We start from the raw sequence: 12,386 nt of genomic DNA on the forward strand, positions 1-12,386 counted from the left end.
CAAATCATGATAAACACGAAATCACTCAGCGTAAAACGCATCCCATACCCCTCGTCAGAAGATTAGCCAACTATTTAATATGCGTTGTTGTCACAAAGTAAATCGCCAACACCAATGTCACTACAATCACAACAACTTATATCAAAATTCAACTTAACACATCCATCTTGATGAAGGGTCCACTCAACAATGTGACAAATAATATGGTGCTCCAAGGAGTGAATATCAACAGATGTTACGCCAGTACACATGATGCTTATAAAATGAAGAACATTTTGGGTTTTTATTGCTTGTCGCTGAGAGTATGGTTATTTCTGAAGTTTCGCATCCATCAAATAACTATTGGAAACATGTTACGAAGATGTCATTTAGACATTTTGGGTTTTTCTTCCTTGATTCTAGTCTTTGGTCGAGGTGTTAGATAAAGGAAGAGAATAAAAAAAAATGAAAAAAATGTGTTGGATGTCATTTCTTTTTCTATCGGCAATCATGTTTTTGTTGTTTTTAATGGATCAAGTAACGATATGCTACAATGCTGTTAGAGTTGCATTATTAATAATTTTTTTGGAGGGGTTGATATGAGAAAGTATAGATACTTATTCAATTGAGTTGATCTCCTTATTTGTAACTATAGACAATTACAATTAAAGAGTGTCTCAAAAAAAAAAAAAAAACAATTGAAGAGAGAAATTGACCGACCAAAATAAAATGATAGTAATATTTTTTTAACACTTTCTCTCTCCTACTCCATCTGTACAATGATCGATGAGGATTGCATTGAGACTCGATATTACACAATTCAGTCACTATTATATATAAATAAAATTTAACATTTTAAATCTATTCAATAAATGATGTATGTGATATATATTAAGACCGCATACATCATTAAAAAATGAATCTAAAATGTCAATTTTGTTTTTAATAGTGACTAGAAGTTGTATGTAAGATCATGATTTTTTTACGATAAAGTCAAGCCATTTGATAAGCCTAGCAATAGATCTAACTTCAGATGAGTGAAGATCACTCTTTATCTTCTTCTTTTTCTTCTTTTTTTTTTTTTCAAAAAATGAGTGAAGATTTATTTATTTTATTTATGTTCTATTTACTTATTTTATACTACTTCATCAATTTTGTAAGGATAGCAAAATGTTACTGAACTATTTCTGGTGTATGCGCAACTACATATATATTAGATACCTCATATTTATGCATTTTCAATGATTTGTTTGCCTTGTTTGATCTAATGAAATAAATCTCTTATAATTAAAGCCACTAGTTATAAAGAGTTAAAGAGGTTCAGCTTGTCAATGTAGAGGTATTTTCTTCTTTTCAATGCAATGTCTTAGGAGATTGATATCTTGCCATTAATTGCCAATAACATCATGAAGATATTGTCAAAGCTGCACATTATACTGTCATAACAACACATTATGCCACCTGATGTACATATCTTTAATTTACTTGTTTATATATAAGAAAAAGACTCGATGAAAATCATGACATTCCATCACAAATCAATATTTGTTACAATGCATGTTCATATATAGTTTGCAATGTTTTGTGTTATACATGCATGATTCCAGTTAAATATATCGATCGTTTGAGTGATCTGAATATTGTTAGCGATTTCTAATATCAATGTAAAATTTTCAAATTCAATATGTGTATTTGTGTACTTTGTGATTGAGATGAGCCAGTAGCAAGAATGAAGAATGTTTGATGATGTAGCTTGTTTTGAACAATGGAATGTGTTAATCCATTATATATTCACTTTTTTTGGGCTATATTGTCAAAAATGTTCTCTTGCTCGAACAAATTTCTAGATGAACTGCTTAGAAATACCTTACTCTAATGGGTGTTTCAATATTTAAGAGAGAAGAAAAATAGATAGAGTGATGTGATAAATGTGATATGTTAATAATATAATGGAAACAAAGATAAAGAGAAAATAATGTGTGTGTATATATAGAATTTATGAGTGTCCAAATATAAAAGTTGTTTAAGTAATTGATAAAAGTATTTCTCAACCTTCGCGTGTTTCTTCTTCTTGTTCAATGGCAAGTGAAGATCATTAAGTGTTTGGTTGAAAAATTTGTAATTGACATATCTTTCAACCAATTGAGTGGTTTATGCTCACTTTGTTTTTTGGAGGAGGTAATATATTATTATGGGAAGTTGTGATTTTCAACCATATTTTTTATTTTGCAAGATCTCTTAAAAATAATTGGTTATTTCAAGTTGATCATTTGATAAGTCGGAATCATATATTCAAGCGCATTGTTATATTGATAAAAGCTTGGTGTTACCATGAGAGTCGTCTCTTGGGTTCTAAGAGTGGACTCTTTTCAACTTATGTGTTGGAAATTTTAGTCCTCTACATATTTAATCTTTACAACAATGAATTTGTTGGACCATTTGAGGTGACAAACTTGATTATTTTGATGTATATATTAACATTAATATGGCTTATGAAGAATAAGAAAATTAAATTTATGTTATTTTGATCCTATTGTTATGCATATATGATTGAGTTGATCATATATCTTGAATAATATGTTCTCTTCATTATGAATGATAGCCTTTACTCTCTTTTTTTATCCTGAATTCAAAATCGCGACAGCCGGATGTCCAAGAAAAGATCGCCAAGACTTACTGCTCACAGAAAGCTTTCTTATTGCTTGTAAGTTCTGTTATGGTTGGTGCAACCAGGAAAATCACGAGAAGCATTTTGTTTCCAAACACATCAATATTATTGATTCTCTGCGGGCAAGCAACAACCTGGGGCGTAGCCGCGTAGCATCAGTAAAGGTATATAACTTTAAAACCTTCATCGGAACAATTCTTTTTATTTAAGATGTTTCTGTTACATACGTGTAAGAAAAAAACGTTAATTTGTTCGCTGAATATAGAAGTTGTATGAAGTGTCTGCAGTATATTCTTAAGAGCAATGATATTTTTCCACTTTTGAGTGTGATATTTTGTTTGATAAATTAATAAATGTATTTTCTCCCATTAATGTAATTTTGATAAACAAAATCTCCAAGCATAAGTAACTCCAAATTATGCTGAATAATATATCAGTGGATCCAAACTATTGCAAATTTTAGATGCCTAACTCAACATTGCAATACTTCTGTATCAGCAAATCTTCTCCTATATACAGTGAATCTCCAACTCAACATTACAATACTTCTGTCTCAAAGAGAAAGTGGACCGACCTATTCTTGTTGTTTCTGTATTCAATTTTCTAGGGAAAGGTTTTCCAGCTGTGGTCAAAATCATTACAGACGGAAAAATGAGCAACCAGGTATCTATATGGTTATTTCTTTGTGGCCAGTGTGCCATATGACATTGATTCAGTTATATTTGTAACTAACTATTTTTCTTTAACTTTTGATGCGGATATCATTATAAATATATAACTGTTGATTATAATAACTTAATAAGTGTTTTTGCTTGTGATTGGTTCTCTAAGAGGGTAAAGAAGAAGCATCACATCAAGTTGAAGGCTCAAGTAGTTCTGTTAATGAGCAGGAAAATTCAGACAATTCTCGAGATCAGCCCTGATCATATCCAATTTTATTGGGTAATGCTTTATTTTATTTCATGTTCTTTCTTTTTATTTTTTCACCACTATAGTGCTTATTTAACATACCTTTATATTTTTTGACAGACATCCCTTTTGACAAATGGTACATAAAATGAAATCAATTTGCGAGAGGCCTGCTAAAGTCTAGATTTAATGGAAGTACATTGTTGTCAGCTGTTTCCTTTCACCGACAAATGGGAATTCGCCAACCAGAATTTTAAGCGGGGTCAGATGTATCTGCTGCCAGCAATCAAGCGTCGGAAGACCCAACCGCTAGCAGCAGTAAAATTAGCTGGTGATGGCTGGAACTCGCCGTCAAACTCCGGTGGCGATGACATGGGTTCAACCTTAACAGGATCAGTAGAACTAAATACCCATTGCCCCGATTTATCAAGTGAGAACAAAAAATTGATAAAAGAGAACGAGAAATTGAGCTGTGAATTGGCACGTGAAAGAAGCAGTGCAGCGAGTTGGTAGCTTTTCTACGGGATACTGTCAATGTGGGACATGATCAGGTTAACTGCATCATCCGGCAAGGAACACATGTGTCTAGTCTCAATGTGGAGCGTTTTGATGATGACCATATTGGAGTAGGTGAGGTGCGTATTTCAGATTACTCCTGCAGGGAAGACATGGCATGAACCACATCTTTCATGTTAACTGCATCATTCGGCAAGGAACAAAGGCTCTACATTCACCTATTGCAATATTGTCATCATCCAAACGCACCACGTCAGGGATGGACCCACTTGTCTCTTGTCGATCATGCAATTAATCTGATCTGGTCCCACATTGACAATGTCCTGTAGAAAAGCTACTAACTTGTTGCACTACTTCTTCGCAAGTGCCGATTCACCTTTCAATTTCTCGTTGTCTTTTTTTAATCTTTTGTTCTCAATGGATAAATCATGCAACGGGTGTTTGGTTCTACTGATCCCGTCGAGGTTGATCCCATATCTTCAGCACCAGAGTTTCACGCCGAGTTCCTGCCGTCATCAACAGATTTTACAACTGCTGGCGACTGGGGAACACTTGATTGCTGGCAGCAGCTCCATCTGTCCTCACTTGAAATTCTAGTAGGCAAATTCCCATGTGCATAGGTTCCAGCAGTTATTGGTCAGGTTCATGAGAATGTAGAATGTGACAGATTTATCATTTTGCACAAGTTAAAGATATTGTTAATTATGTCTTTGCCATCTTTTGCTCAAAAAAAAAAAAAAAAATGTCTTTGCCATCTTATCAGGCTTTTTGTGTGATCATTTATGAAGTTTTGTTTCATTGAATTGAACAGTGTTCCACAAGATTGTGAAAACGTATTCCATATTTTTAATTATCATCATGACTTACAAACAAACGTTTTCCTTGTTTGTCTGTGCTTATGAAAAAAGAGAATAATACTAAGAGTACTATTACATTTTAAAATCTTCAATTCACCACCTCCAAAGTTCTTTAGGTCGTTTTTGGCAAGAATTTATACCTTTGAAGCCTCTTAGTTTATTATGTCCTGTAATATATAAGTTAAGTTGTCTAGTGTTATAAATGTAATCATCATGTAAAGCTTTTGCTTGTATAGCTATCACTGCTCACCATCAGCTTGAAGGCGTTTTGTATGCAAAAATCATTAACACATACTTCATATGGTAAGTTTAAAATGATATAAACTATAAGTTCAAACATTTCTTTAAAATAATGGAAAAACACATACTACCTAAGCTAGGAGATTAATCTTCACAATTTCACGCCAAATATCCAATTCACACCAGAGAAAAAAAATTACGTGCAATGAGATATTAAACAATCAAGAATATCATAGAAAAAATAATTTTATCAAAAACAAAACAAATGTATTAATTTACTTATAAACAACCTTTTTGTTTCTTTTGTCTTTAAACTGGTACGGAGTAACATATGAAAGTATTACATACAAGTCCTTCTACTGAGACAAAATTGGGAGTGAATAATTTCCCTTCTTTTTATGTTCTCATCTTCCCTTGTCTTGTATAAGTGAAAACAATCACTAGTTTGATATAGCAATTATCAAAACTCATGCACGCCTGTACTCATCTCCACAATCACCAATCACTTTAAGAAGATCCTTGCCTTTCCCTGCTGCTTCCCTTATGCTGTTTACATCTTCTTCATCAAGAACAAGTGAAAAGATAGCATTGCAGTCTTGTATATGTTCTGACAAGCCAAGTCTTACACCAACCATTGATCCTGCTACAGCAGGCTGCATGTTTCACCATAACCAAAATCAAAGAAATGTGTGAACGGGCTTGTCCAATTTAATATCAATATGAGATTTTAAGTTTACTAGAATTACAAATTCTTGAAGAGAAAACAAATCAACTTCACCTGGTCAAGTATATACTTCACAGCAACAGTTGCAATGGAAACACCATGCTTAGTAGATACTTGTTTAAGAGTTCGAAGAAGTCCTTGGAACAAACCCCATCCTCCCCAAGCATCCACCATCTGCCATGTGATGCAAAGTACAGCAAAAGACGTGAATAATATTACTACGTTACGAGAACAAAGAAATGAAATCTCATCCTCCTAGTGTTCTTAAGCGAGAAAAGGATCAATTATCAGCTTGAAACTAACTTAAGATAGTTAATGATGGTCATGATATCTTACCCTTTTGTATTTTGAGAGGGATGGAGTGTTTATTGCAGGTCCAGCAAAAGGGATGTTTATGTTGGTGTCAAGGAACTTCTCAGACAACAGACCACCCATTACTGTCCCATACCTGCATCATAATAGGGGGGAAATTTTGGTAAATTAATTTCTTTAATTTCACTTTAATCTCATTTTGGAGAATCATTTTGTGATGAAATAATTTCTTAAATGGGGGACAGACGTTATCAGTTTGACTCCTGTAAGCTGACAAAGCTCTGCCATTTTCTGCTGGGGACGCATATCAACAAGTGAATGTTGTACCTGACAGTGAAGATACTTTATAAGAATAATGAACCAGCAGTAAGTTTATATAAACCGAGAGAAGAGAAATTAAAGCACTTGGGTCTACCTGATTGCTCACAATGGGAATCTCATTTTCAAGAATAATTTGTAATCTCTCGGTATCAAAATTTGTTAAAGCTATAGTTTTGATTTTACCTGTACAAGGTTAACAGAAACAGTTTGCTTAAATCTAGAAACGGGAACTTAGATGAGTTAATCAGGAACAAAACTAACCTTCTCCTTTCAAGTCTGTGAGGTGTTTTAGTGCATCAAGGTATCCTGAATTTGAATAATCCCACCTAAATTTGTTACAGATAAAGGAGAGTTGTCACAAGAAACTTAAACCTCAGAGAATCAGAATTATCATCAATAAGTAAATCAACTACATAATTGACATCAAATACTCATTTATTTCAGTAACATACTAGGAAGCAAAGTCGATGAATGACCATGTTATGAAGAATTGTAAAATATTAAGCATACACCAAATAACAAGAGGGGTAGAATTTAAATACCAATGGAACTGAAGCATATCCAAGGATTCCACGTCCATTCTCTTCCTTGACACATTAATGTTGTCTCTTACAAAGCTACTTGTCATCTTAACTGGCGGTGGCACCCACTTAGTGAGACTGCATCAAATAATACAATGGCTGAGACAGTACTTCCTATGTTCTATGGTAATTTTCTTGAGAACCTAGAATTATATAATAGGATATATATTTTCCAAATGCATATCTAAACTTGCTGCATTTTCTTCTAATAGTAAAGACTTATAATATGAATCTCAAAATCAACTCACCCTCTGACCTGTTCCAAAAATTCTGGTGGACGCTCACGACGAACTCGATTGATAAAAATCCCATATAGATCTTCAGCTGGCCCATCTGCAAAACCAAAAGAGCACAACAAATGAGAAAACAATTTACACATATTATGACCTTTAATTATGCAGACTAAAAAACAGCAGCTCATGTAAAGAAGATTGTACATCTATAACATCAGATAACATTCTGCCTACTCAAATGAGAACAGTCTCTAAACACTACTACTCTAATGGATGGATACAATTAAGTGAAATGGAAGCAGAGTCTTAGAATTCGGATTGAACCTAAATCAACTCGACAAAACTTCATAAAACCGCCCTGTAAGAATTCGGTTCATGTCACATCACTATTTAATGCAAAGCTCTCAACACCAAACAAAGCCAATTTTTTTTGGGAATTGTGGTTACATGGACTCAAACAAATTAGGTGCAAGTAGAAGCAACAAGGAAAGTTGAATACATATATCCGCCATATCAAAAGTGGTTAATCCAGCATCAGCGTATTTAAGCATAGAATCAACAGCCTCATCCCTATCAATTTTCCCCCATCCACCACTCGTTTGCCACATTCCATTCACAACCCGAGTTATATCCAATGAATCTTTCCCATTACTGACCACAATGCGCCGATTATCCTCCTGGGTAGTCACACACTGACATGGTCTCAAATGCTTATATTCTCTTGTTACAATTCCTCTTCTTGTTGGTGTTCTGTTTGAATTGTAATAAGTGAATTTGCTCAGAGAATGCTGCAATAACCCAGTCATTTTCAAACTGCTCAAAGTGCCAACAGTAGCAGCAGAAACTCTTAAAAGGTAGCTCCTTTATGCCACTTCTCAAGTTTCCCTATCCTGTATGGGCTAATCTCCACCATATATTTTTATTTTACGTGGTTCCACTTTTATTTTCAATATATATATATATGAAATATACATGAATAAGTAGATATTATTCTTATTATCACCAAAAATAAAAATCAAATTGCTTAATAAAAAATGAAGAAATCAAAACAGAATGTTTATGCTGTCTCCACATAATATTTGGTGTCAAATATTATTTCCATTATTTCACAGTGTCTAATTTGTTAAACTTTTAAAGAATAAAAAAAATATGGAAAATTCTTAAGTAACTTAGGTCCTTAGCAAAACTAATTCAAAATGATATTTACTATAAAAAATAACATTTTTTTTAGGATAAATACAAAAAATAACATAAAATTAAATAATTGAATTATGAATACCCACGAACAAAACTCCAGGATTCAGAAGTGCTCACCATAAAATTTAAGAATTTGACTACTTTAAAGTAAAGAGTCTAATGGACATACACTTTTACGCTAACATATCTTATTTGAACGAATCTACTGACATAAATGTTGTAAGACTCTGTTTGCGAGAGCTTATAAAAACAGCTTACGACAATTTTCATAAGTCCCCAAATATTACTTATAAAACCAACATATAGCGTATACAAAAACAATTGAACGTTATTATACATATTCTTTGAATCCTAAATAGTTTTTGGACAAAAAATCCTCTCAAAAAACAAAAAAGATATTTTTTTTTTTGAGTGAATAAACTTATATAGTACTCGCAATTTTCTCTCGATCCAATTTAGGCACACAAAATAAACTCAAACCAGTTTAACATTTTTCTACGAGACAAATTAGTTCATCCGACCCGACTAAGAGAAAATTGCGAGGACCAAATTGAATTTTCAGTCAATCAATCTAATTCTCAATCACAAAGCAATGAAACAGTAAACCTCCACGTCATCAAATAGGAAAAAACTAAGGTAAATATGCATCCACGTCATCATGGAGGAGAATGTGAATGAAAATGAATGAATGAAAGAGAAAATGAGTGGACTAAGTTACATACAGTGATCAGCCATGTCGAAGGTAGATAAGCCGGAATCAGCATACCGGAGCATAGCTTCAACGGCGTCGTCTCGATCAATCCTCCCCCAACCACCACTTGTCTGCCACATTCCATTAAGAACTCTACATATTTCCAATGAATCGTTCCCGTTACTCAGTTTCACTCTCTGCTGATTCTCAACCGTGTTCGTAGCACATGTGCTCAAATCACCACTGCATCGAATTCGAATCAATCTTGCGCTGTTGGTTGTTTGTGAGTGGGGATTGATTCTTGATGAGCTGTTGAAGCGAGTGAAAGTGGAGAATAGGTTGTGGCTTGATATAACTGCCATGGATTTTTGAGAAGTGAAGAAGAAGAAGAAGAGGAAGAGGATAACGAACCAAATAGAAGAATTGAAATTGAAAATGTTTTAGGTGGTTCGTTCAGGTTTTTGAAATGACCATAATGCCCACTTGTCCATAACTTATTTTTATGTAGAGTAAATTACACTATTCTCTCTCAAATAACAATAAAAAGTATATCTCTTATCTTATGTTAAACTATACACTTCTTTCTATTGAAATATACACCTTAATATTTGTCTGTAACTTTTATTTTTGGATCAATTTAATGGCACACTTCTTTCTATTGAAATATACACTTAATGTTCACTTGTCTGTAACTTTTTTTTTTGGATCAATATAATGACCAGAGCTCATACATTTTAAATGTGAAGAAGTTGGGTGTTTGGGTTCGAACTCCGACTCCTACGTATAATATGCAATATCCCGACCAACTGAGCTAAACTCAGGCTCTTCTGCCTCTCAAATAAACTTGAATTACACTCTCCTCCACTCTTACGTTAAAATATACACTTCACTCTTGAAAACTAACATTTATACTCTTCTCTCCTATGAGATGCTTGAATTACAACTCCCTAAATTAATAATTAAATATGTATTACACTTTGATTTATTTTGACATGATATATAATAATTTTGAACCACCATTTAAGAAAATTCAATTATTTTCTCTAAGATTTAATTATTTTGTTATTAATTTTATAATTTAGAGTATAATATGAACTTTTAAATAACCATATTTTATCGATTTTAGTAATTCTTCACATATTTTAATTTTATTTTGTGTTCTTTCATATTCTATAATAGAGTTTAGATCTATCTGTTAATGAATTATTGAATCAAAGTTAGCGAAAAACACACATTCAAACTCTGATTATATAAAATAGACATGCAATACTTTTTTCATTTACATGTGTTAGATTATTATTTTTTGCTAAGTTATTAGAAATAAAAAAAATATTAATAAAGTAAAGTGTAAATTTTACCATAAGAATGGATGAGAATGTAATTCAAATATTTTTGAAGGAAGAGGATGATAATTTACTCTTTTATTTAATACGGTTAAGATTGCACAAGTCCATTGATTTTTGCTTGCTAATTAACGCCGACATTTATATTAAGCTAGAGAATGTTGAATAAAGTTTTTAGAATTTTGTTAAAAATATAAGTGAATCTATTATGCACTTTTATATATGTTATTTTTTTTTAGGATCATGCTGACGAGTGTCCCTCTAACACTCTTTAAGGATTCCTAATTAAAAAAGTTAAAGACTTCAATTTCCAATTCAATAAATACACAATTTTTCATAAAATCTTTTAGGTGCTAAGTAGTGTTCGAATGACACTTGTTAGCATTTCCTTTTTTGTAATAAGCAGAAAATATAGATTAAGACACTCCTATTGAGAACAAAGTGTGAGGGAGAAAAAAGGTTTAAGCATTCAAGGAAAACAAAAGAGATCACGTGGTAGAATACCCGATACAAACAAAAGGGTTATACACCACTTATTGTATTAAAAAAAAATAAGCACAACTTCCAAGCTTTAAGCCACGACTCAATAAAGCTTAACTCAATCTAATAATTATTCTAAATTAGATGAGATTTTGTTGCAAAAGAACTCGAGAATTACGCTCATTTCACAAATAATCCAAATACAAGTCATCCATATAACATGAAACAATGAGGTGTATGTTTTTATAATAAAATTATTAAATCAATAGACTTATTTTATTAAATTGTTGTTCTGTGTATGTTTTATAATAAATTATACTTGTTGTAGACAAATTTTAATATGGACCAGTTGCCCAATATGTTCCACCATAGATCAGTTTTTTCAAATCGATTTCAGCCCTAGATATAATATTAAAATTTTGATTGGCCAGGATCAATTCATTTAGCAGGTTTTCAATTGGTTTTTTTTTAAAAAAAAAAAAAATATTGTGATGTTTTTGGAAAATGCTCAATAATAGTTATGAAATATAAGAAATAACTTAATATTGCGTCATTAATCAAATTCTTTAACAATTTATTTTTAATTATGTCATTACTGAAATAATTAAGTTCTAAATCCCTAAAATTAAGATTTTCAATTCTTCATTCAACAAAAAATTAAGATTGTTGATTCTTCCTTCAACAATCGATCATGTCTTTACCAAAGTTTGCAACTTTCGCCTTCCCTTCATCGTCGTTCTCAGTTCGCATCGTTCAATGGATGTAGTTTCGGAAAGGTAAAGTTGGTAAAATCTTGGATTTTGATTTTGGTAAAGTTATTGTTAATTGACGTCATATACTTCGTTTTAAGTTATTGAAAATCGATTTGTTAAAAATACAAATAATTGGAATAAACCGGAAGTAACAAGTAAACATTAAGTGGCAACCGGATTTTCAGGTCAATAAAAACTGATCCATGGTGGAACATATTGCCAAACTGGTCCATGGAAGTACTCGTCACTTGTTGTATTGTAACTATTTTTCATTTTTACTTAGAAGATATAAACATACTTAATTATGCCAAGTAAAACAAAAACAACATCCTAATATAAAAATGTGCTTAATTATGCCAAGTAAAACAAAAAACAACATCCTAATATAAAAATCCATAGTTAGCATGATAATACTTATGTTATAAACATACTTAATGATTTTAAAATTAACTTTGAGGGAGTAACCTGAAAGCAATCCTTAAGTGTTTGTACAGTAAACTTTAGAGTGCTATACATAAATTCATGCATTAGATTAAATAGTTGCCATGCATTTTATAGTTTGAATTTCAAAACTTGGTGGTTG

At 32.2% G+C, this 12,386-nt stretch overlaps 1 protein-coding gene and 1 long non-coding RNA gene across 3 annotated transcripts; one reads left to right on the top strand and one right to left on the bottom strand.

Moving 5' to 3' along the window:
* The first annotated feature begins 3,156 nt into the window (after positions 1 to 3,156).
* Positions 3,157 to 4,791, top strand: LOC120578091 (uncharacterized). Its single transcript, XR_005644022.1, has 3 exons — positions 3,157 to 3,310; positions 3,479 to 3,589; positions 3,677 to 4,791. It is a non-coding gene; the product is annotated as an uncharacterized lncRNA (long non-coding RNA).
* Positions 4,792 to 5,414: 623 nt separating this feature from the next.
* On the bottom strand, positions 5,415 to 9,711 carry LOC25487536 (flagellar radial spoke protein 5). 2 transcript variants are annotated; one of them, XM_024775780.2, is made up of 9 exons: positions 9,260 to 9,711; positions 7,356 to 7,440; positions 7,069 to 7,185; positions 6,788 to 6,852; positions 6,621 to 6,709; positions 6,453 to 6,532; positions 6,230 to 6,341; positions 5,948 to 6,067; positions 5,415 to 5,822 (listed from the first exon to the last, which is right to left on the bottom strand). In XM_024775780.2, the coding sequence occupies exons 1-9, from the start codon at positions 9,588 to 9,590 to the stop codon at positions 5,637 to 5,639; spliced, it is 1,185 nt and encodes a 394-aa protein (XP_024631548.1). In that variant the 5' UTR covers positions 9,591 to 9,711; the 3' UTR covers positions 5,415 to 5,636. The 2 variants fall into 2 exon arrangements, with proteins under 2 accessions (XP_024631548.1, XP_013464934.1); XM_013609480.3 differs by lacking the exon at positions 9,260 to 9,711 and adding an exon at positions 7,840 to 8,210.
* Between the last annotated feature and the right edge of the window lie 2,675 nt (positions 9,712 to 12,386).

This window comes from Medicago truncatula, chromosome 2 (genome assembly GCF_003473485.1).
Source record: "Medicago truncatula cultivar Jemalong A17 chromosome 2, MtrunA17r5.0-ANR, whole genome shotgun sequence".
Classification (NCBI taxonomy): Eukaryota; Viridiplantae; Streptophyta; class Magnoliopsida; order Fabales; family Fabaceae; genus Medicago; species Medicago truncatula.